The 23,499-nt window shown below is 41.6% G+C and overlaps 1 protein-coding gene across 4 annotated transcripts; it reads left to right on the forward strand.

Annotated features, from left to right (window-relative positions):
- Positions 1-1,724: 1,724 nt before the first annotated feature.
- On the forward strand, positions 1,725-22,581 carry LOC135548317 (small G protein signaling modulator 1-like). Of its 4 annotated transcripts, none has more exons than XM_064977788.1 (23): positions 1,725-1,953; positions 2,063-2,106; positions 4,217-4,292; positions 7,168-7,330; positions 7,440-7,589; positions 8,814-8,881; positions 10,920-11,062; positions 11,151-11,282; positions 11,390-11,514; positions 11,623-11,690; positions 11,785-11,948; positions 13,267-13,396; positions 13,816-14,007; positions 14,189-14,334; positions 14,559-14,687; positions 14,800-14,967; positions 15,118-15,186; positions 17,086-18,528; positions 18,733-18,940; positions 19,057-19,166; positions 19,291-19,387; positions 19,617-19,784; positions 20,022-22,581. In XM_064977788.1, exons 1-23 carry the CDS (start codon positions 1,947-1,949, stop codon positions 20,108-20,110), a joined length of 4,089 nt encoding a protein of 1,362 aa, XP_064833860.1. In that variant the 5' UTR covers positions 1,725-1,946; the 3' UTR covers positions 20,111-22,581. The 4 variants fall into 4 exon arrangements, with proteins under 4 accessions (XP_064833860.1, XP_064833861.1, XP_064833862.1 ...); XM_064977789.1 differs by having other exon boundaries at positions 11,393-11,514; XM_064977790.1 differs by having other exon boundaries at positions 7,443-7,589.
- The last annotated feature ends 918 nt before the right edge of the window (positions 22,582-23,499 follow it).

Here is a 23,499-nt window from a genome sequence, read left to right on the forward strand (position 1 = left end):
AGAAACGGCCAACTGCTTTCTTCTGGAAAATGTGAAGTCCAAGATGGACAAAGGGGGTGCTGTTGGGGCTGTGTTTCTGGACCTAAGGAAGGCTTTTGATACTGTTAACCATGAGATTCTCATCACAAAATTGTCAAAGTTCAACTTTTCCCCTGATGCCTTGAGATGGATGAAATCATACCTTGAAGGCAGAACTCAGTGTGTCAGAGTGAGCAATGAGCTGTCGCCCTATCGTAGCTATGATGTGGGCGTGCCCCAAGGGTCAATACTGGGGCCCCTCCTGTTCAGCCTGTACATTAATGATCTGCCTTCTGTCTGTACTGGGTCTGAAGTTCAAATGTATGCAGATGATACAGTGATATATGTGCATGCAAAGAGCAAACAACAAGCTGCACAAGAACTCACTACTGTAATGGTCCAGGTTACAAAGTGGCTCAGTGACTCGTGTTTGCATCTCAATGTGAAAAAAACTGTTTGCATGTTCTTCACAAAGAGGGCAACAGATGCTACTGAGCCAGATGTCTATGTGTCAGGGGAGAAGCTCCAGGTGGTGTCCGATTTTAAGTACCTTGGCATTATACTTGATTCCAACCTCTCTTTTAAAAAGCATGTGAAAAAGGTAATTCAAATAACTAAATTCAACCTAGCTAATTTCCGATCTATACGAAATTGTTTGACTACAGAGGTAGCAAAACTGTACTTCAACTCTATGATACTCCCCCACTTAACATACTGCTTGACTAGTTGGGCCCAAGCTTGCTGTACAACATTAAAACCTATTCAGTCTGTCTACAAACAGGCTCTCAAAGTGCTTGATAGGAAGCCCAATAGCCATCATCACTGTCACATCCTTAGAAAGCATGAGCTCTTGAGTTGGGAAAATCTTGTGCAATACACCGACGCATGTCTTGTATTCAAGATCCTTAATGGCCTGGCTCCCCCTCCACTCAATATTTTTGTTAAACAGAAAACCCAGACATATGGCAGCAGATCCACAAGGTCTGCCATGAGAGGTGACTGTATAGTTCCCCTAAGGAAAAGCACCTTTAGTAAATCTGCATTCTCTGTGAGAGCTTCCCATGTCTGGAATACACTGCCATCAGACGCACATAACTGCACCACATATCACACTTTCACAAAATGCTTGAAGACATGGCTAAAGGTCAATCAGATTTGTGAACATGGTCCCTAGCTGTGTGTTGCCGCTTTCCATGTTGTCTGTTGTCTGTAGCTTGTGAGGTGTGGAAACACTTTGTTGCTTTTATAAATGTTGTCTTGCTGCTTTTTGCTCTATGTTGTTCTGTCTGTATGCTACATCTTGATTGTCCTATGTTGCTATGTCTTGCTTGTTCTATGTTGCTATTGTCTATATTGTAATTGTTTTTAATAACCTGCCCAGGGACTGCGGTTGAAAATTAGCCGGCTGGCTAAAACCGGCACTTTTACTGAAACGTTGATTAATGTGCACTGTCCCTGTAAAAATAAAAATATACTCAAACTCAAACAATATTGTTTAGCTGACTACTGCACATTAGTTATTATTACTGTCAATAATCATATATAGTCTATGTGAGTTGGAGATAATCACAGATTGCCTAGCGAAATAAGACAGTGGACAGTTTCAACCCACATATTTAACCCCTTATTGTGTGTGTTTGTGTGTGTGGATATATACAGTTGAGTGAGCGAGAGAGGGCGCGCGCGCTTGTACCTGCATTCGTGTGTAGCTTACCTGCGTGCTTCCTTGCATCCTTTATCAATCATAGACTGTAAATACAGGCCATATCGTAAAGATTGACTGTGTATTGCACCGTGTGGCGTGTGTTGCTTTAAAGGGGGCGTTCGACCGCATATTCACAATCGGCCAGAGTGTAAACTGAAGAGAGGCTCATTTGAAGCAAATTGCTGTCTTTGTGCAATTGAATCAACAGCAACAGTGGGGCGCAATGGGAGGTAAGATGTCTCAATAATTTCGTTTTTCTATTTTAATAGGGGGGACAAATCAACATAGGCTTGAATACCTCGGCAGCTTTCGAATTATATTGTTATTTTCTTATTCCAGAGGCCGAGACGCGCCATGAATTGCTGCGCAATGTGAAGAAAGAGGTGGGTGCCTATCTATTTGCAATGTTTATAACAACTAATTATTAGAACTAACCTTGGTCATGGATCGCTGGCAGCAGTTCTGTTTTATTGGGATTGCCAAAATGAGATTGTAAAATAGGGAGGTCTAATCGAATTGATATGTTTCAATAAAATGTTGCCTAATTGTGAGAATGTAGCCTAATATGTTTTTTTGGATAGTTATTTAATTATAAACGGTGCGTTCATGCATTCAGTGACGACTTGGATTGAAATACTTGGATTATAGCCTATGCAGAGAAATCATAATCACAATTTGGTCTCAGTAGGTAGCCTAGGCAATAACGCCAAGATCAGTGTAACGGTTAGTTAAGGTATGGATCCGTTATCTGCATGTGAATACGTGTGTATGTCACAGTGCAGAGCCAATGAGCATCATAATTTCTATGATTATTGATAACTGCTTTTACTGAGATGTCTTTCATGTTAATGCTCGTGCTGTAATGGAGGGCAATTCAGTTCACTGGGCGCTAATATCTCAGATAGCCTAGTGCCCCTCTCTCTTTAATATAAAACACAACACCAAATCAATTGATAAGATTGTCTTGCTTCATCCAGTGTTTAGAAAGTTAAAGTGTAACTGACAGCATTTTAGCAACATTAAATCTTATTCAAATCTGTTCATATTCACCCCCAGGAAGAATATGACACTTTTTAAAAACATTTTTGACATGCGAGCACTTAGATATATGGTCATTTTCATAAATTCTTAGGATGTTGCTGTTGTTCCATGATGTTACAGTTTATTATTTGGCGACTCCTCACCGTTATCTGACCCCACCACCTCTGCAAGAGACCCCCATCTGTCAGCTACAGCCATATCATACTTCTTCAAAGGAAAATTGGCTTATGGTACAGTTTGGGCTGCAGCTTTGGGGAACATGAAAGGGAGAGAGGAGACTACCTCCCTGTCTGGCTCATTTTCTGTGTAGCTGCATGCTGGTGTGTCCTCTGTCCATTTAAGAGTTGCACTTTGTTGTTTTAGGGGGGGAAAGTACATCATTAGCAGCAGACTATATAGTGTACTCATTTTTATGGATAGCACTGACCAGTGGTGTAGTGTAGGGTAAACGCAAGTAAACACAGTTTACTCTTTTGCGGATAAACGCATGGAAAGTATAGGAAAGCTGACTTTTCCCCCACAACCAGCTTTCAAAGTTTACACACATTTTTTTTATCACTAAATCACTGGCACTGTTCATCTTTGTGACATTTTTAGAAGAGGAAAATAACGGTTTGGACAACAGACCAAGTGATTGGCTATTCACTTCCATTGTTTGTAATTATGAGAGCTTGATCTTTGACAGAGCTGAATAAATAAATGGGTGAGTTTCATTGGTGATACATATTAGAATGTTATCTATAGATAACTTACTACACACACACACACACACACACACACATACACACAATATGCATCATCACGCACGCACTCACACACACGCTCACACAGGCACATGCAAGACAAAAGACCCTTATTCTGACAAGTTATTCATGGCAGCAATTCTTATTGTGAGTCTTGTGAAGGCAATCATTGGCTCTGGTGCCCGCTGGGGGGTAAACAGGATGTTTTATTCAGTAGTGTGTGGGTTGGAGACTTCCACGTTTAGCTTCACCATGCCTGTGGAGGCCTCATCACACTGGGGACATGACTGGCACCAGGTCGTGCAGCAAGGAAGAGGGTCTTAGTTGGTGATACTAAATATACTGTATCTCAAACTCTGACAGGTTTTCACAGTTTTTCGAGTAGATTTGATTGGATTTCTATCTCACAATGTTCACAATTCTTCTGTACTGTATAATTCCAGAATCTGGGAATTGGTCACAATATATTTTACTAGTGCGCGTTTTTTTACACTGGTCAAGCTCTGTCTTGTCTGAAGTGATACATATCTGCATGCTCGCTTCCATTCCCTCGCCACCCTCCCTCTGCCTACCTGTGATTATCTATTGTTGCGTATTCACTCCCCAACCTTCTACACTTTGATTTTCTTTGCTCATGTCAGAACCTGTCTCTTCATCTGCCTGTTAAATTTAAGCCAACCTCAACATTATCTCGCTCTTTTCTTCCCAGGTGAAACAGATCATGGAAGAGGCAGTGACTCGGAAGTTTGTGCATGCAGACAGCAGCCATATAATATCCTTCTGTGGTGAGTGTGTTCATGAAGTAGTGTATTACTTATTTAATCAGTGTTGCAGATTTGACAGTTTGTCAAGGCCAATTTGTTTGTGAACAGAAGTACTGACAGTTGGTATTGCTCATTGGAGTTTTGACTTGCCTATATCTTTTTGGCTGGTTTGCTATCCCCCAGTTAAATTTTATGCAGATAGATTAGAGATGGATTCATTAAACTGATCTACAGTAACTGTTTATTAAATGTTAGTTTTTTTGTTTTACACAAAATCATTCGGGAGGGGGAAAAATGTACAAGCCCACTGAAGGACTTCAGCGCCATATGGCACTGCTGCAGTCATCTGATGGGAGGGAGGGTGCCGTGGTTGATGGGCAGGCCTAGCTGCATTGCTGCTTTGGGTGGGTCTAAGTGTTGATTCAATGACTGCTTAGCTTATGTGTAACAGATGCACAAGTGCTTGGTTTATCATCTTGGACCAAACACCATTACGATTGTAATGAGAGCAAGAGAGGAGTGGATAGAAGCAAGAGGTTGTAGTAAGTAAGAAACTCACATGTTTCGTGAGATGAGTAACTTTATCTCCAAAGAGCCCCTTTCTTTCTCTTCTCAAAGACCCATGCAGTGCTGCTATTCTCTATAAACTGAAGAATCACTGTTGGTTTGAACTAGTCCTTTGTAAACCTCCACCCCCATCCCTCTGGTGTCACAGCCTCTCACTTCACACTTGTGATATGACACATAGGATTATTGTTCCATTAACAGCTCAGTAGTAAGATTCTGGAGTCAAAAACAGGGGGATTATTATTTGGTCCCCCAAGTTTTATAAGCAAAAATTGTATTTTTTTATTTATTTATGTTGTTTTTTTTCTAAAAAATGTTTTATTTTTGGACATGTCAGCTTCAAGTGATTTTAATTTTGTAAATTTGTTCCATAGTATTCCCACGCATAATAGAGAGATGATGTATATGTGATCATATACAAATGTAAGCAATGTTTGAAATTATTATGTTAAGTCAAATATTATATCTGTTTGGGCTTCTATAAATTACTTGTAATTATGTTCCGGCCCCCTGACCATCCGCTCAAGACAAAAACGGCCCGCGGCTGAATCAAGTTGATGATTCCTGCCATAGACATACAGTTAATTTCACATACAAAATCTTAACTGATTGTATGGTCAGACATTTACTCATGACTACATTGACATTTACAGAGCAAAGTGACATCAGGCATCATCCTGTGGAGTTGAAATGTCAAGCCATGTCAAGTCCTGCCACCTCCTACTACCCCAATCTGCGTACGGTCACATTCTCAACCAAACACAGCTTGATTTTAGGCTGTCTCTTATTCTTTACTATGGCTGTGGCCAGTGCCTGCCTAAAATCAAGCTGTGTTGGTTGAGAATGTGACCGTACACAGATTGGTGTAGTAGGAGGTGGCAGGGCTTGACAGGGCTCGACATTTCTACTCCCACAGGATGATGCCTGATGTCACTTTGCTCTGCAAATGTAGGTCTATCTGTGTTAAATTGAACTGTCAGCAGACACTATTTGTAAATAGTCAGCAGGTAGAGCAGGTCAAGCCACCCATTGTCGCCACCCCAACAGCGGGAATTCGTTACACTATTCAAAGGTGTTGAGACTACACCTCCACACATCCATGGATACCCTACACTCTTTGAAAAAATGGTTCCAAAAGGGTTCTTGGGGAAGGATAAGGTTCTACCAACAACCGTTTGATCAGAATAACGATTTTTGTAAGACAAGAGTTCTTTGTAAGACAAAAGGTTCTACCTAGAAGAACCGTTAACATCTTAAGAACCCTTTTTGGGAAGAAAGAGTTCTTTGATAACTCTTTGTAAGGCAAGAAGGATTCTTTGGAAGGGTTTATAAATTGAAACATATATAATATTTCCCAGTTTGACTCTAATATCTGTGTTTTTGCATGTACATTGATTGGTTGATACATTTTATGCTACACAAAGATAAATAACATACATCTAAACTAATCCAATCTGTTGGATTTATTGCTCCTGTTACTGAGATATTTGTTCCAGTTTAGATGATTGAGGTAGTCTCAGTATTCTTCCCTACCCTGGCAGTCATTTTGGATGCAGGTTGTGAGTGATTAACAATTCCACTTGCTGGATATCCTAACTCTGTCTGGATTCCAATAGGAATTACAAATAACTTTGCAAGCCAGCATAATGTGACTTGCAGGCCGGATGTGGCCTGTACACCAGGAAACTCCTAACACCACTATTTTAGGGTATAGCTAGGCCCTCAAAGAAAAGCTTGGTGTACATGTATTGTCATAAATAATACAATTTTAAAGGCTAATGAGGCTAGTAGAACCCTCCATAGACGGTTCTAGGAAGAACCTTTAGATTATAAAATGGTTCTTGGTAGAACCCTTCATAGAGGGTTCTAGGCAGAACCACATACAGGGAGTCCTTTGAAGGATCCTTAATAGAGGGTTCTAGATAAAACCCCTCTGCAAATGGTTCTACCCTGCACCAAAAAGGGTTCCTCTATGGGGACAAACCAAAGAATCCTGTATGGTTCTAATTGGAACCTTTTTTTATAAGAGTGTAGCAACAGTAAACAGCATTTGTCGGTTTTCTGGTCCTCTTGAGAGCCACCTGCGCCTGCCCTCCAACCCATCCCTGCCTCTCTGCAGTAGCACTCAAAATATCCAAGGGTTTCTCACTTAATTTTCACCGGGTGCTCCTGAAAAATATCAAACTTTGCTAGGGAAATCCATAAACAGTATGTGGTTTACTTGTTGTTTACAGGGTATGCAATCATAGCTTAGTGAATATCGCTTTAGGGAAAACCAAACTGTGTTTACTGTTTGTGTCTGTATATTCTGTACTATGTGTGTCAACAGCTGTAGTGGAGGCATGTGTGCTCCATGGGCTGAAGAGGCGAGCAGCGGGCCTCCTGTGCAGTAATAAGGTAGCAGCACTCTTCATGAAGGTGGGGAAGAGCTTCACCCCGGTGGAGGAACTGTGTCAAAAGGTCCAAGAACTAGAGCAGCTCATCGAGACCAAGTAAGACAAAGATCTTGGATAGTAATTCCCATCACCCCCCCCCTCCACACACACACAGATGTCAAAAGTATACCACATTTGTATCACACTCTCCTCTCCTCTCCTCCAGCAGACAGGCTCAACTAAATAATGTCAGTGTTCCGAAACAACCCAGGGTGACCAACCTCCCCCCCCAGGGCTTGAGGAACCTGTGGATTCGCACTGCTCTCATGGAGAAGCTTCTGGACAAGATTGTCATGTACCTAGTGGAGAACAGCAGGTTAATCAACTGATCAGCTTCTGGCTGATATTGTGTTTGATCTTACAAATCCCAATAGTTGCTGTTCAATGTATAGCCTACTACACATATCCCTTTCACACTAAGTCATTTTTCTACTAACTCTACCATACCACCAACTATTGCCGGAATCAAAGCCCAAACTTTAATTTCCCGCCTAACGACCAAGTAATTATTTCGGTAAAGTTCTGCCTACGGCTCAGTATGAAAGGTAGCCGTAATGCTGGGCAGGCATTGGCACGCACTACTCTCTTAAACTCTTGATGGTTGCTAGGCAGCGGCAGTAAAACATCCTCCTGCCAGTTCTACAATTTGGCTAGGGAAATGTTAGCGAAGTTAAGGTGAGTGCTGTTTATGATCATCTTGTCTAGTTGGCTAATTATTTAGAACATTTTGCCAGCACGTTATGTAATATATTATTTTGCTCTTCACTCACAGACGCTTAGAAACCTAGGCCTACTCCTGACTAAAACCGTGTCTTCACTGACTTGTCTCAATCAATGTGATTTTGTTTAATTGAATCTCTATCTGTATGGACTATTTGGTTAATTGGTTTCAGGCTGGGCAAATGGGGGTGGTATAGCTCATCTGTTCGTTTGGTTATCTACAATATCGCTGATCAGAAACATTTAGCAATAATAGGCTATCACTTTTTTTATATGACAGCTGTTCCCGTGACACAAGTTGTGTGGGAACAACATTATTTGTATTTTACTCAGTTTTTATTCTATCATATTCTTACTACAAAATATATGGGTGTGGACTGTGATCGGGGTAGGTGTGTCTTGACTGTTTAATGAACAAAATAGATCTAATTTGGACGTAACATAATTAAACTCAAAATATGTAATTCTATTGTTTTGAAAATGACTTTTGTTAGTCTTATGTTTCGTAGGACTTGCCTTAACAAATGAAAAATAGATGTATTTTTGATTGTGTATATTCAATGGATTTATTCAAATAAACGCCCACTCACATCTGCACATTACTATTACCACTTGTCACTGACCTGCCGGAATGCGCACAGGAGGTATAAAAGGCATGTGTAGGCAAGAATGTGGGAGAAATGGCCTTGTTAGTAATGGGGTCATATAAACATTGCCATTTCCTTTGTCAAAATACTGTAAATCTTATGCAAAAACAGTATTACAGTCACTTTTCAGAGTCTTGCACCATTTTTAGTAAACATGATTGTCTGTCTTCCAGTACTTTCTATGACAGGGAGGCCATTCTAATGGATGCTGTGGATGGACCAATCCTTGCCTCTCTGTTAGGTATTAATGGACCTCTTCTTATAGCTTCTATTGCCAGGATGTTCTATTGCCAGGATCAGACAGATCTGATAAGATAAGAAATAGCACATTGAATGGCACATTACAGTGACTGTGACTCCCTCTAAGATAACCTATAGATACAACATGACATACAGTTGAAGTCGGAAGTTTACATACACCTTAGCCAAATACATTTAAACTCTGTTTTTCACAATTCCTGACATTTAATCCTAGTAAAAATTCCCTGTCTTAGGTCAGTTAGGATCACCACTTTATTTTAAGAATGTGAAATGTCAGAATTACAGTAGATATAATTATTTATTTAAGATTTTCGTCTATCATAACATCCCCAGTGGGTCAGAAGTTTACATACACTCAATTAGTATTTGGTAGCATTGCCTTTAAGTTGTTTAACTTGGGTCAAACGTTTCGGGTAGCCTTCCACAAGCTTCCCACAATAAGTTGGGTGAATTTAGGCCGATTCCTCCTGACAGAGCTGGTGTAACTGAGTCAGGTTTGTAGGCCTACTTGCTCACACACGCTTGTTCAGTTCTGCCCACACATTTTCTATAGGATTGAGGTCAGGGCTTTGTGATGGACACTCCAATACCTTGACTTTGTTGTCCTTTTTTGTCCGTCCATTTTGCCACAACTTTGGAAGTATGCTTGGCGTCATTGTCCATTTGGAAGACCCATTTGCGACCAAGTTTTAACTTCCTGACTGATGTCTTGAGATGTTGCTTCAATATATCCACATAATTTTCCTTTCCTCATGAAAGGAAAGTGCATCAGTTCCTCCTGCAGCAAAACAACATGATGCTGCCACCTGTGCTTCACGGTTGGGATGGTGTTCTTCAGCTTGCAAGCCTCCCCCTTTTTCCTCCAAACATAATGATGGTCATTATGGCCAAAGAGTTGTATTTTTGTTTCATTAGACCAGAGGACAGTTCTCCAAAAAGTACAATCTTTGTCCCCATGTGCAGTTGCAAACCATAGTCTGGCTTTTTTTATGGTGGTTTTAGAGCAGTGGCTTCTTCCTTGCTGAGCGGCCTTTCAGGTTATGTCGATATAGGACTCGTTTTTACTGTGGATATTGATTTTGTACCTGTTTCCTCCAGCATCCTCAAGGTCCTTTGCTGTTGTTCTGGGATCGATTTGCACTTTTTGAACTGAAGTACGTTCATCTCTGGGAGACAGAACGTGTCTCCTTCCTGAGCTGTATGACAGCTGCGTGGTGCCATGGTGTTTATACTTGCGTACTATTGTTTGTACAGATGAACGTGGTTCTTTCAAGCGTTTGGAAATTGCTCCCAAGGATGAACCAGACTTGTGTTGGTCTACAATATTTTTTCTGAGGTCTTTTCTTTTGATTTTCCCATAGAGAGGCACTGAGTTTGAATGTAGGCCTTGAAATACATCCACAGGTAGACCTCCAAGTGACTCAAATTATGTCAATTAGCAGAAGCTTCTAAAGTAATGACATAATTTTCTGGAATTTTCCAAGCTGTTTAAAGGCACAGTCAACTTTTTGTGTGTAAACTTCTGACTCACTGGAATTGTGATACAGTAAGTGAAATAATATGTCTGTAAGCAATTGTTGGAAAAATTACTTGTGTCATGCACAAAGTAGATGTTCTAACTGACTTGCCAAAACTATAGTTTGTTAACAAGAAATTTGTGGAGTGGTTGAAAAACGACTTTTAATGACTCCAACATAAGTGTATTTAAACTTCCGACTTCAACCATAGGAGACAAGTGCTTAACAGTGGATATTACCTTATTTCAGATAAGGACATAGCTCTGTGGTTTAGAAGATAAATATACTGATTACTAACTCCAAATTGACTTTATACTAACACTTATAACAGACCAGTGCATTTACCTCTTCCTGTGAGCGTAACAATGACATTGCTGGTACCTAGTTATTTCACCCTGATGATGGTTTAGTACAGTTCTTTAGGGGCTAGAAATAGTGATTTCACTTTTCCACGCCCAAACTGTTGTGGATCTCAGTGTTTTGTTGCTTTTACTCTTGCAGTTGGCCCCTGTGCTCTGGAGTACACTAAGGTGAAGACAGCCGACCACTTCTGGACAGACCCATCTGCTGATGAGCTAGTCCAGAGACACCGCATCCACAGTGGCCACTGTCGCCAGGACTCCCCCTCCAGGCGACCTGCCCTGGTCAGTGTGTGGATGATGTGTTTGTAAATGAATGATGTGTGTGAAGTATATGATGTATAAAAAATGGTGAAATGGTCTTTTCTATTAGATCCAGAAGAGGCAGTCCAGTGGCAGTATGGAGGACCGGCCCATCCTGTGGGCTAGGGACTATGTTGAGTCCCTCCATCAGAACAACAGGGCTACACTGCTGTTTGGCAAGAACAACGTCCTGGTGCAGCCGGTGTGTGTATGTGTGTGCATGTGTGTGATTTAAAGGATCTGACATAACTTTTTATCACTGTTTAAACCGCAGGGAATGCTTTGTAACAAATATCTTGTCTTGGTCAGCAGAGGGATGACATGGAGGCTATTCCAGGGTACCTGTCTCTCCACCAGACTGCAGATCTCATGACCCTGAAATGGACGCCCAACCAGCTCATGAATGGCACTGTGGCAGATGATACTGAAAAAAGGTAATGTAATATCAAATCACAGTAATAGAAACATATTCTGACACTCATATTTGTCCACTGAGCATGCCAAATTATATATGATTTGTTCACACATTTATTTTCCTACAGTGTTTACTGGGACTTTGCCATGACTATTCGCCTGGCGGAGATTGTTTATCTGCACTGCCATCAGCAAGGTACAGGAACCTCTCTTAATTATGTAGTCCTATAGCTCTGTATACATTTGTTTGTTTGTGTGTTATTGACCTTGTGATCCTGTTTTTTTCCCAGTGGACAGTGGTGGGACAGTGGTTCTGGTGAGTCAGGATGGGATCCAGAGGCCTCCACTGCGGTTCCCCCGGGGAGGACACCTGCTCCAGTTCCTGACCTGCCTGGAGACGGGCCTGCTGCCACACGGACAACTGGATCCCCCGCTCTGGTCCCAGAGGGGAAAGGTCTGCATTATTCCGATCTCAATTCATGTTTACTGTAGCCATTATGTCCACATCCACTAAATTAAGCCTGATGGTATGATTTAGCTAGTTGTTTCTAAAACATTAAAACAGGGTCATCTATAGCATAATGTATGTTGTTTGGCTGAGGATAACTCTGATCTCTGTGTTAGTACACTGCTGCCAGAGGAATACTTTTACACTGACATTGATCTTATCCACCAATTTAGCCTCCAAGTAGAAAATAACATTGACCTGCCAAAGCAAAGGGAACACAGTCTGAAGGTTTTTTATATGGGTTGTGATGATGAAAGTGGTAGTGATAGCAGAGCTGGGAATATAATTCACAGGCTGCAATAGAAGATAGCTTTGTAAGGGTTGTGGTATATTACCAGCAGGGCAGTGAAAGAATATAAAACCTAGGAATTTAAGTGTGAGTGGGGTCTTAATACATCCTCTGGATAACAGGAAGGACATTTGCAAGACCAAGGACAAGGATATTGACTTGAGACTGGCCTTCTCAGGCTGGATCATTAATTGTATCTAGCCTAGTCGTGCTTCAAAATTAAACAATAGGGATCTGAGTTTTAGAGTAAGATAAAATAAAACTTTAATCACTCTCGCAAATCATCATCATAATATCCCTTTGTCTTATACTGAGAGCAGTATATCCCTTTGTCTTATACTGAGTGCAGTACATTTCTTTGTCTTATACTGAGAGCAGTATATCCCTTTGTCTTATACTGAGTGCAGTACATTCCTTTGTCTTATACTGAGAGCAGTATATCCCTTTGTCTTATACTGAGTGCAGTACATTCCTTTGTCTTATACTGAGTGCAGTACATTCCTTTGTCTTATACTGAGTGCAGTACATTCCTTTGCCTTATACTGAGTGCAGTACATTCCTTTGCCTTATATTGAGTGCAGTACATTCCTTTGCCTTATACTGAGTGCTTACATTCCTTTGCCTTATACTGAGTGCAGTACATTCCTTTGCCTTATACTGAGTGCAGTACATTCCTTTGCCTTATACTGAGTGCAGTACATTCCTTTGCCTTATACTGAGTGCAGTACATTCCTTTGCCTTATACTGAGTGCAGTACATTCCTTTGCCTTATACTGAGTGCTTACATTCCTTTGTCTTATACTGAGTGCAGTACATTCCTTTGCCTTATATTGAGTGCAGTACATTCCTTTGCCTTATACTGAGTGCAGTACATTCCTTTGCCTTATACTGAGTGCAGTACATTCCTTTGCCTTATATTGAGTGCAGTACATTCCTTTGTCTTATATTGAGTGCAGTACATTCCTTTGCCTGCAGGGAAAGGTTTTCCCTAAATTGCGGAAGAGGAGTCCGCAGGGCTCTGTGGAGTCTGTGTCGGATAAAGAAGAGGACGAGGCCACTGACTATGTCTTTCGGATCCTGCTTCCTGGTACTCCGTCAGACTTTGGTATGTCACTTGTGATCTTCTTATTCTGTATCGATTTTCTGTTCAAATATGTTCAGAATAAACTTTTTCATTCATTTTTTTTGCTCGCTCTCATTGTTTTGTTGACCATTGTCCCATGTGCCTTCCCTCAGCCCCTCTCTGTCCAGCCCATGTGTCTCGGACTGTATCTGTAGTCCTGTGAATCTGCAAACACCATCCATTAGTTACCTTGGATTTGAGACCATACATGGGCATCAACTTGTCTTTGTCACACCTCCTTCTTCTGTCTTGGTTTGTCAATGTTTCCATGGTTATTATGAAAGAAAGTCACCCAAATCCTCTATCAGTTCTAGAAGATCTTGTAGCTGTTGCTAATGACAATAACAATAACGACGATGTTCATGCTGATGATAACATTGAGCCTGTTGTTTGCTGTCCAGTGGCTCCAGAGCTGATGGACCAGGCGTTGAACATGTGGCACCCCACACCCAGGAAGTCCTCCTGTTTCTCCTGCGCTCTCAACGGATCCCGTGTTGGCTCACTACCCAACGGCTGCAACCAGGACAGGGCTCCCCTGAAACTCCTCTGTGACACCATGAAGTACCAGATCATTTCCCGTGCTTTCTATGGTTGTGAGTACATGCATCATAAATTCATTTAGGAAAGACCGATTCAAATGCTATAATCTTCATGCAGTGGCATTCTGCAGCTTCAAGAGGGGGGAGGGGGGGGGGGGGGCGCGTCTTTCGGGAATGTGTCTTCATGTTATGGCTGGATTGATAACCATGCACTTTCTTCACTTCTTCATTGAAGGGCTTGCCTACTGCCGTCACCTGTCCACTGTTCGTATCCACCTCTCTGCCCTGGTCAACCCCACCATCGTCGACCCTAACGTGCCTCATGATGCCCAGGAAGGACTCACTGTGGATGTCTGGAGCAGCTTCCTCCAGGACCGCTCTGTAAGATCTACTGTACCATCTGCTCATCATTCTCAACACACTGTACACGCAACCACAACATGCAGTGATTGTGTATGTTCTTCAAGACTTAGATAACTAATCACAGTGTGAATGTAACTGCTTCATCAACATTCCACTGAGAGGCGTACAGAATCACACAGCAGCTGATGACAGTACTGTATTGAGTCTGTATGTAATCACATTCACAATCTTTTCTCCTGCAGGCATATGATGAGCATGAGCTTCTGCGTCTGGTGTACTATGGTGGTGTGTCTCCTACAATACGCAAGGAGGTCTGGCCATTCCTGCTGGGACACTACCACTTCGATATGACCCAGAAATGTAGGATGGAGGTGGGTATTGTTATATTGAAATGTGGTAAAATTATGGAACTCAGGAATCAAAGTAGGAAGGAGGGTCAAATGTACACACTAGTGACCCTGTGTGTTTATGATCTGTGTATAGGTGGATGAGCAGGTGCGGGCCTGCTATGAGCAGACTATGAAAGAGTGGCTGGGCTGTGAGGCCATCGTAAAGCAGAAAGAGGGGGAGAAGCATGCTGAAGCCATAGCCAAGTGCAACTCTGTGGACAGACCAGGACCAGTGCAGAGAGACTCCACCATCAGCACTGATGTAAGTGGGCCATACCAGTCCCATTTGATGAGTGCAACACATGACAGAATTTGTGACTCATACTCATATGGTTAACACACTTACATATGTCTCTCCCCATGCTGTTCTGGTCTCTTCCTGGTTGGCATTTGTCTCATCCTCCTACACCAGTCCTCACAGAGCATTGGTTCAGACAAACAGATTGCAAACTCACAGAGTGACTCCAGAAGTAGCACACAGGTATAGTATGCTTATACTGAAGGATTTTAATAGAATATCTTGATTAGAGTTCGACCGATTATGATTTTTCAACGCCGATACCGATAATGATTATTGGAGGACCAAAAAAGACGATACCGATTAATCGGCCGATATAAAATATTTTTTTATTTGTAATAATGACAATTACAACAATACTGAATGAACACTTATTTTAACTTAATATAATACATCAATAAAAATCCATTTAGACTCAAATAAATAATGAAATGTGTTCAATTTGGTTTAAATAATGCAAAAACAAAGTGTTGGAGAAGTAAAAGTGCAATATGTGTCATGTAAAAAAGCTAACGTTTGAGTTCCTTGCTCAGAACATGAAAACATATGAAAGTTGGTGGTTCCTTTTAACATGAGACTTCAATATTCCAAGGTAAGAGGTTTTAGGTTGTAGTTAATATAGTATTTATAGGACTATTTCTCTCTATACCATTTGTATTGCATATACCTTTGACTATTGGATGTTCTTATAGGCACTATAGTTTTGCCAGTGTAACAGTATAGCTTCCGTCCCTCTCCTCGCTCGAACTCTCCTGGGCTCGAACCAGGAACACATCGACAACAGCCACACTCGAAGCAGCATTACCCATCGCTCCACAAAAGCTGGGGCCCTTGCAGAGCAAGGAGAATAACTGCTCCAAGTCTCAGAGCGAGTGACATTTGAAACGCTATTAGCGCACACCCAGCTAACTAACTAGCCATTTCACATCGGTTACACCAGCCATTAGGCTGATAGGCTTGAAGTCATAAACAGCGCTGTGCTTGCAAAGAGCTACTCACAAAACGCACGAAAGTGCTGTTTGAATGAATGCTTACGAGCCTGCTGCTGCCTACCATCGCTCAGTCAGACTGCTCTATCAAATCATAGACTTAATTATAACATAATAACACACAGGAATATAAGCCTTTGGTCATTAATATGGTCAAATCCGGAAACTACCATTTCGAAAACAAAACGTTTATTATTTCAGTGAAATACGGAACCGTTCGGTATTTTAGCAAACGGTGGGCATCCCTAAGTCTAAATATTCTTGTTACATTGCACAACCTTCAATGTTATGTCATAATTCTGGCAAATTAGTTCGCAATGAGCAAGGCTGCCCAAACTGTTGCATATACCCTAACTCTGCGTGCAATGAACGCAAGAGAAATTACACAATTTCATCTGATTAATATTGCCTGCTAACCTGGATTTCATTTAGCTAAATATGCAGGTTTAAAAATATATACTTCTGTGTATTGATTTTAAGAAAGGCATTGGTGTTTATGGTTAGGTACAGTCGTCCAACGATTGTGCTTTTTTTCAAATGCCCTTTGGTTAAATCATCCCCCTGCGTTGCATCGATTACATGCAACGCAGGACATGCTAGATAAACGAGTAATATCATCAACCATGTGTAGTTATAACTAGTGATTATGATTGATTGTTTTTTATAAGATAAGTTTAATGCTAGCTAGCAAATTACCTTGGCTTCTACTGCATTCGCATAACAGGCAGGCTCCTCATGGAGTGCAATGAGGGGCAGGTGGTTAGAGCGTTGGACTAGTTAACTGTAAGGTTGCAAGATTGGATCCCCCAAGCTGACAAGGTGAAAATCTGTCGTTCTGCCCCTGAACAAGGCAGTTAACCCACCATTCCTAGGCCATCATTGAAAGTAAGAATGTGTTCTTAACTGACTTGCCTGGTTAAATAAGGGTATAAAAAAATAAAAAACATCTGCAAAATCGGTGCTCAAAAATACAGATTTCCGATTGTTATGAAAACTTGAAATCGGCCCTAATTAATCGGCCATTCCGATTAATCGGTCGACCTCTAATCTTGATAATACTTGGTATTCACTCTCCTATGGTCTGCTGTTGCAGGCATTTTGGTTTGTCGAGGAAGTGGAACTGATTGAATCTGAGACGAAGCGAGAGAAAAGCAAAGAGCGGTCCAAAACTCCACTGAAAGACCACCGAGATGTAGCCATCCCAAATGGTACCTCAGACTCTGGGGACCCATCCTTCTACAGCTTGTCTGTTGACTCAGGTCTTCCAGAACAGCCTCAAAGCACAAACAACAGCAACAGTCATGTATCTGACTCACCAGTCAGACCAGCAGCCACTCAGCCATCACCAGAGCCATCAGCGGTCCAAGGAGCTGCATCGAGCCTAGTGGCCAAGGCTGAGCCACCCCTAATAGAGAGTCCTTTCACTGTCTTGGGAACTGAAGTTGGATCTGAAGACCTAAAGCTGCCGATAACAGCTGACGACAAGGCTGCATCAGCCGGAGAGTTCAAGGCCCCAGAGCGTGAAGTGGTTGAAAGCTCTAGATTGGTAGAAATCGTGAAAACCTCAGAGAAAGTTGAAGAGGGTTCTGACAAAAAATATGCAAAGTCCTTAGAAAATGTTGAAATGGAAGAAAACAACGTTATAGCAGATGGGTTGTCTGAAGTTTCCACCACAGAAGACACAAAGCTCCGTGTGAGAGCAGTGTTTGCAACTGAGAATACTGATATTCTCAAACTAGAAATGGAGGTTTCTAATATATATATTCCAGCTCCGCCACTAGGCGAGGCCACATTTACTAAGACACAAGAGAACAAAGCCCCAGCGACAGAGCCCTTCTGTTCCAGAGAGCCATCTGTAACAGAAGGAAACAAAGATTCAACAACGATAAGGGAGGCTGGTATTGCTGAAAAAGAGGACACAACCTCCTCTGAAATGGAAGAAATCACAGAATCTGAATTTAAAAAAATGCAAACCCCTCAAACCAGCAAGGCTTGTGTTTGTGAGAAAGACATGGATAGTATGAAAGAAAAGGTTGCAGATGTATTTGGAACCAAACCATTAGACTCTGTGGAGGCCAATTTCCCTGAGAATTACAATAACAAAGCTGCAGAAATGACAGCTGCCATAGATTCAGAGAAACATGCACCTGCATTGCCAGTACTGAATCCACCCCTGCCTGAGGCCAGGGCCAGTGTTACAGTGACATCAAACTCTAGGCGATCTCCTGATACACTAGATTCTGATGACTCGCCCTCCGCCTTAGAGATGGAGGATATTCCCACGGCCTGGGCTAGACCTTTGTCTGGCCTGATGGCTCCCCCACCTGCCCCCTTGGCCCTGGGGAGAGTTGGCTCAGGGGAGCCTGTCCTGGATGCACCCTCCAACACCAGTCCTGATGGAACAGAGCCAGCCCTGTCTGAGGAGGAGCCTGAGATGGAAAGTCTCTACACTCAGTCTGACTCTGTGGTTGAGACAGAGGAACTCAAACCTGATGTCTCACCAGTGGCATTGTCCCCAGCAGGGACTACCTATTCTGTAAGTACTCCAAATGAGTTACCTACTGTATGTGTACTGTAATGAATGTCACAGCTTTTGAGGTTGATGGCCTGAGGGTTGGTTTAACATACAGTACCCAACTGGCTACAGAGCTGACACAATGCTGGTATGAATGACGAAACAATAGCCATTTGAAGTTGATCAAATTTAACTAATCTTAGTCCCTTTTGTCACTCTGTGCAGCAAGAGCAGCTGGATTTGTACTTGCTCAACCTGCATCGCATTGATAAGGACGTGAGGCGCTGTGACAGATCCTACTGGTACTTCACTCCTGCTAACCTGGAGAAACTACGCAACATAATGTGCAGTTATGTATGGCAGCATCTGGAGATTGGCTATGTCCAGGGCATGTGTGATCTGCTGGCTCCTTTACTGGTGATTCTGGATGACGGTCAGTCTGCATTAACAATAGCTCTCTTATACTGCATAATATTACTGCATCATTTGCAGACATGAGTAAGATAAAATGAATCATTTGCTGTTTATTTGTGTCTGTGTGTTACTCAGAGGTCATAGCGTTCAGCTGCTTCTCTGAGTTGATGAAAAGGATGAATCACAACTTCCCCCATGGAGGGGCCATGGACTCACACTTTGCCAACATGCGCTCCCTCATCCAGGTACCATAAACACGTATGCTCACACACACGCACGTATATACATAGTCACACATGCACATTATTATAAGTACAGCGATATTACTCTGTAGTACCAGATAGGCACTCTCATTATCTTTTCTGCTAGATCCTTGATGCAGAGCTCTTTGAAGTGATGCAGATGAATGGAGACTACACTCACTTCTACTTCTGCTACCGCTGGTTCCTGCTAGACTTCAAACGAGGTGCTGACATCTGCACGGGCATGTGTTACATCGCACACACTATGAAAGGGTCATGCTGGTGATGTTTAAACCTAAATGAATCTTGTTCAAGTTATACAATATGAAGGACCGATACAGATTTTTAGATTGTTTTTTCTGACATTTTATTTCTGTGACATGACTGTTCTGCAGGCAGGTCATATCACAGTCTTCTTTGGTGTATAACCTGCTGTGCCATTCTTCCCTTCAGAGATGGTGTATGATGATGTGTTCTCCGTGTGGGAGAGCATCTGGGCGGCCACATATACCTCCTCCACTCATTTTGTCCTCTTCATCGCTCTGGCACTGGTGGAGATGTACCGAGACATCATCCTGGAGAACAACATGGACTTCACTGACATCATCAAGTTCTTCAACGGTGAGGCTAAACGAGGACGTTAGATGTTGTTATGGAATGTAATATTTGACAATTCAGTTATTTCATTGCCACTTTCTTTTTGCTTGCTGAATGTATGTTTTGAATGTAGCAAATGCTTTTATTGTGCGTACTAACAACATCAAAAAGCACAACTCCATAGGCTGCACTCATATGTAAATCAACACAACCAATTAGGTTCTTGTAACACAGTGTGTTTGATTTGATTTCCCTCTTCAGAAATGGCCGAGCATCACAACGTCCCGCAGGTCCTAACGATGGCTCGAGACTTGGTCCTCAAAGTGCAGACTCTCATAGAAAACAAGTAATCCACCATGTGTCTGTTCCTTTCCCTTTCACTCAGTGTGCAACATTTTGACAATATGTTCACTTGTATTTGTATGAAAGCTAAAAAACAAACAATTATTCAGTATTTCAAAATCATGCTTCTAAATAATTATTTATATTCCTGAAATCATCAGGTGACCCATACTGAAAATAGACTCACACTACAATAATTGCACAACACAATATTTCTGTGTCTCTAAAAGCACTTTCCTATGTTCAGGTAATTAACATTATAATCAATACGTTTGAATAAATTTAATTGTTCACATAGTGAATGTACCCTTTTAAAAACAAAAACTCTTTTGCATATTGCTTCAGGATGTTTTTGTATTTGTTTTGCCTTAAATTTAGCTATTTTGTGCAGGGATATTCTCAATATGATTACCAAATGAGATCTTGTTTGTACATTGCCATCATGCACTTCCCATCAGTTAGAACCATTCACAGAGTAGAGGTGCAGCCTTCCAACATGGTAGCCAGTATTTTTGTATTAGTGCTTAAATCGGTCTCTTCATTATATATTCACCTGGCTAAATGTCTGTGTGTATTGCTGTGGTACTGTAATGTTAACTGTAAAAGTATTTGTAACACAAAGGCTAAAGTTCAAAAGTATCTGTGAGCATAACAATGGAGCTAAATTGTTTCATATCAGATATGTACACACGTCAGCTACTGTACATATGATCAGATATGTACACACGTCAGCTACGGTATATGTGATCAGATATGTACACACGTCAGCTACTGTACATGTGCTCAGATATGTACACACGTCAGCTACTGTACATGTGATCAGATATGTACACACGTCAGCAACTGTACATGTGATCAGATATGTACACACGTCAGCTACTGTACATCTGATCAGATATGTACACACGTCAGCTACTGTACATGTGATCATATATGTACACACGTCAGCTACTGTACATGTGATCATATATGTACACACGTCAGCTACTGTACATGTGATCAGATATGTACACACGTCAGCTACTGTACATGTGATCAGATATGTACACACGTCAGCTACTGTACATGCGATCAGATATGTACACACGTCAGCTACTGTACATGCGATCAGATATGTACACACGTCAGCTACTGTATATGTGCTCAGATATGTACACACGTCAGCTACGGTACATGTGCTCAGATATGTACACACGTCAGCTACTGTACATGTGATCATATATGTACACACGTCAGCTACTGTACATGTGATCAGATATGTACACACGTCAGCTACTGTACATGTGATCAGATATGTACACTCGTCAGCTACGGTATATGTGATCAGATATGTACACACGTCAGCTACTGTACATGTGATCAGATATGTACACTCGTCAGCTACGGTATATGTGATCAGATATGTACACACGTCAGCTAATGTACCTGTGATCATATATGTACACATGTCAGCAACTGTACATGTGATCAGATATGTACACACGTCAGCTACTGTACATCTGATCAGATATGTACACACGTCAGCTACTGTACATGTGATCAGATATGTACACACGTCAGCTACTGTACATGTGATCATATATGTACACACGTCAGCTACTGTACATGTGATCAGATATGTACACACGTCAGCTACTGTACATGTGATCAGATATGTACACACGTCAGCTACTGTACATGTGATCAGATATGTACACACGTCAGCAACTGTACATGTGATCAGATATGTACACACGTCAGCAACTGTACATGTGATCAGATATGTACACACGTCAGCTACTGTACATCTGATCAGATATGTACACACGTCAGCTACTGTACATGTGATCATATATGTACACACGTCAGCTAATGTACCTGTGATCATATATGTACACACGTCAGCAACTGTACATGTGATCAGATATGTACACACGTCAGCTACTGTACATGTGATCAGATATGTACACACGTCAGCTACTGTACATGTGATCAGATATGTACACACGTCAGCTACTGTACATGTGATCAGATATGTACACACGTCAGCTACTGTACATGTGATCAGATATGTACACACGTCAGCTACTGTACATGTGATCAGATATGTACACACGTCAGCTATGGTACATGTGCTCAGATATGTACACACGTCAGCTACGGTACATGTGCTCAGATATGTACACACGTCAGCTACTGTACATGTGATCAGATATGTACACACGTCAGCTACTGTACATGTGATCAGATATGTACACACGTCAGCTACTGTACATGTGATCAGATATGTACACACGTCAGCTACTGTACATGTGATCAGATATGTACACACGTCAGCTACTGTACATGTGATTTGTCGCTTGACAATAAAAATAAATAAACCGTCAAACATATATGAGCAAAGGAGAAAAATACAAATATTTTTTATATGTATTCTTGAACTGTTTATTGTTGTTATTACTTTGCTGTGTATTAAACAGTCCGTGTATTTTGGATTCAGCATTGTGTCAACTTTGGTTTAATTCATTGCACTTTACTCCGTGTTGTCTTCGGTAAAGCCACGTTTGCCTGTGTGCCAAAGTGTGCTGTATGGTCGTCACTAGTTATCACAGCCATAAAGTCATAATTATAAAGTCATAATTATGTCTAAACCCTGCCCATTTCTATAATTTCTCTTCTTAAAATCTGATTTCAAACCTAACCCTAACTATAACCACACTGCTAACCTTATGCCTAACCCAAACCTTAAATTTAGACCAACAAGCACCTATTTTGTGCACCTATTTTGACAATGTGGCTATGGAATCTGACTTTGTGACTGTGTTATCTAATGGAAACCGTGCTGGTGTTGACAAAGATACACTACAGGATCAAAAGTACGTGGACACCTGCTCGTCGAACATCTCATTCCAAAATCATGGGCATTAAGTTGGTCTGCCCTTTGCTGTCATAACAGCCTCCACTCTTCTGGGAAAGCTTTTCACAAGATGTTAGAACATTGCTGCTTTGACTTGCTTCTACTCGGCCACAAGAGCATTAGTGAGGTCGGACACTGGTGTTGGGTGATTAGCCCTGTCTTGCAGTCGGCGTTCCAATTCATCCCAAAGGTGTTTGATGGGGTTGAGATCAGGGCTATGTGCAGACCAGACTAGTTCTTCCAGAACGACCTCGACAAACAATTTCTGTATGGACCTGGCTTTGTGCACCGGGGAATTGTCATGCTGAAACAGGAAAGGCCCTTCCCCCAACTGTTGCCACAAAGTTGGACCACAGAATCATCTAGAATGTCATTGTATGCTGTAGTGTTAAGATTTACCTTCACTGGAGCTAAGGGGCATAGCCCGAACCATGAAAAACTGCCCCAAACCATTATTTCTGATCCACCAAACTTTACAGTTGACACTATGCATTCAGGCAG

Source organism: Oncorhynchus masou, chromosome 11 (assembly GCF_036934945.1).
Source record: "Oncorhynchus masou masou isolate Uvic2021 chromosome 11, UVic_Omas_1.1, whole genome shotgun sequence".
Lineage (NCBI taxonomy): Eukaryota > Metazoa > Chordata > Actinopteri > Salmoniformes > Salmonidae > Oncorhynchus > Oncorhynchus masou.

Excerpts from the sequence above, each read along its gene's own strand:
- LOC135548317 (XM_064977788.1), top strand. Across the intron at positions 7,331-7,439 it reads GAGCAGCTCATCGAGACCAA|CAGACAGGCTCAACTAAATA; the intron begins GTAAGACAAAGA and ends CCTCTCCTCCAG. Across the intron at positions 11,949-13,266 it reads TCTGGTCCCAGAGGGGAAAG|GGAAAGGTTTTCCCTAAATT; the intron begins GTCTGCATTATT and ends CTTTGCCTGCAG.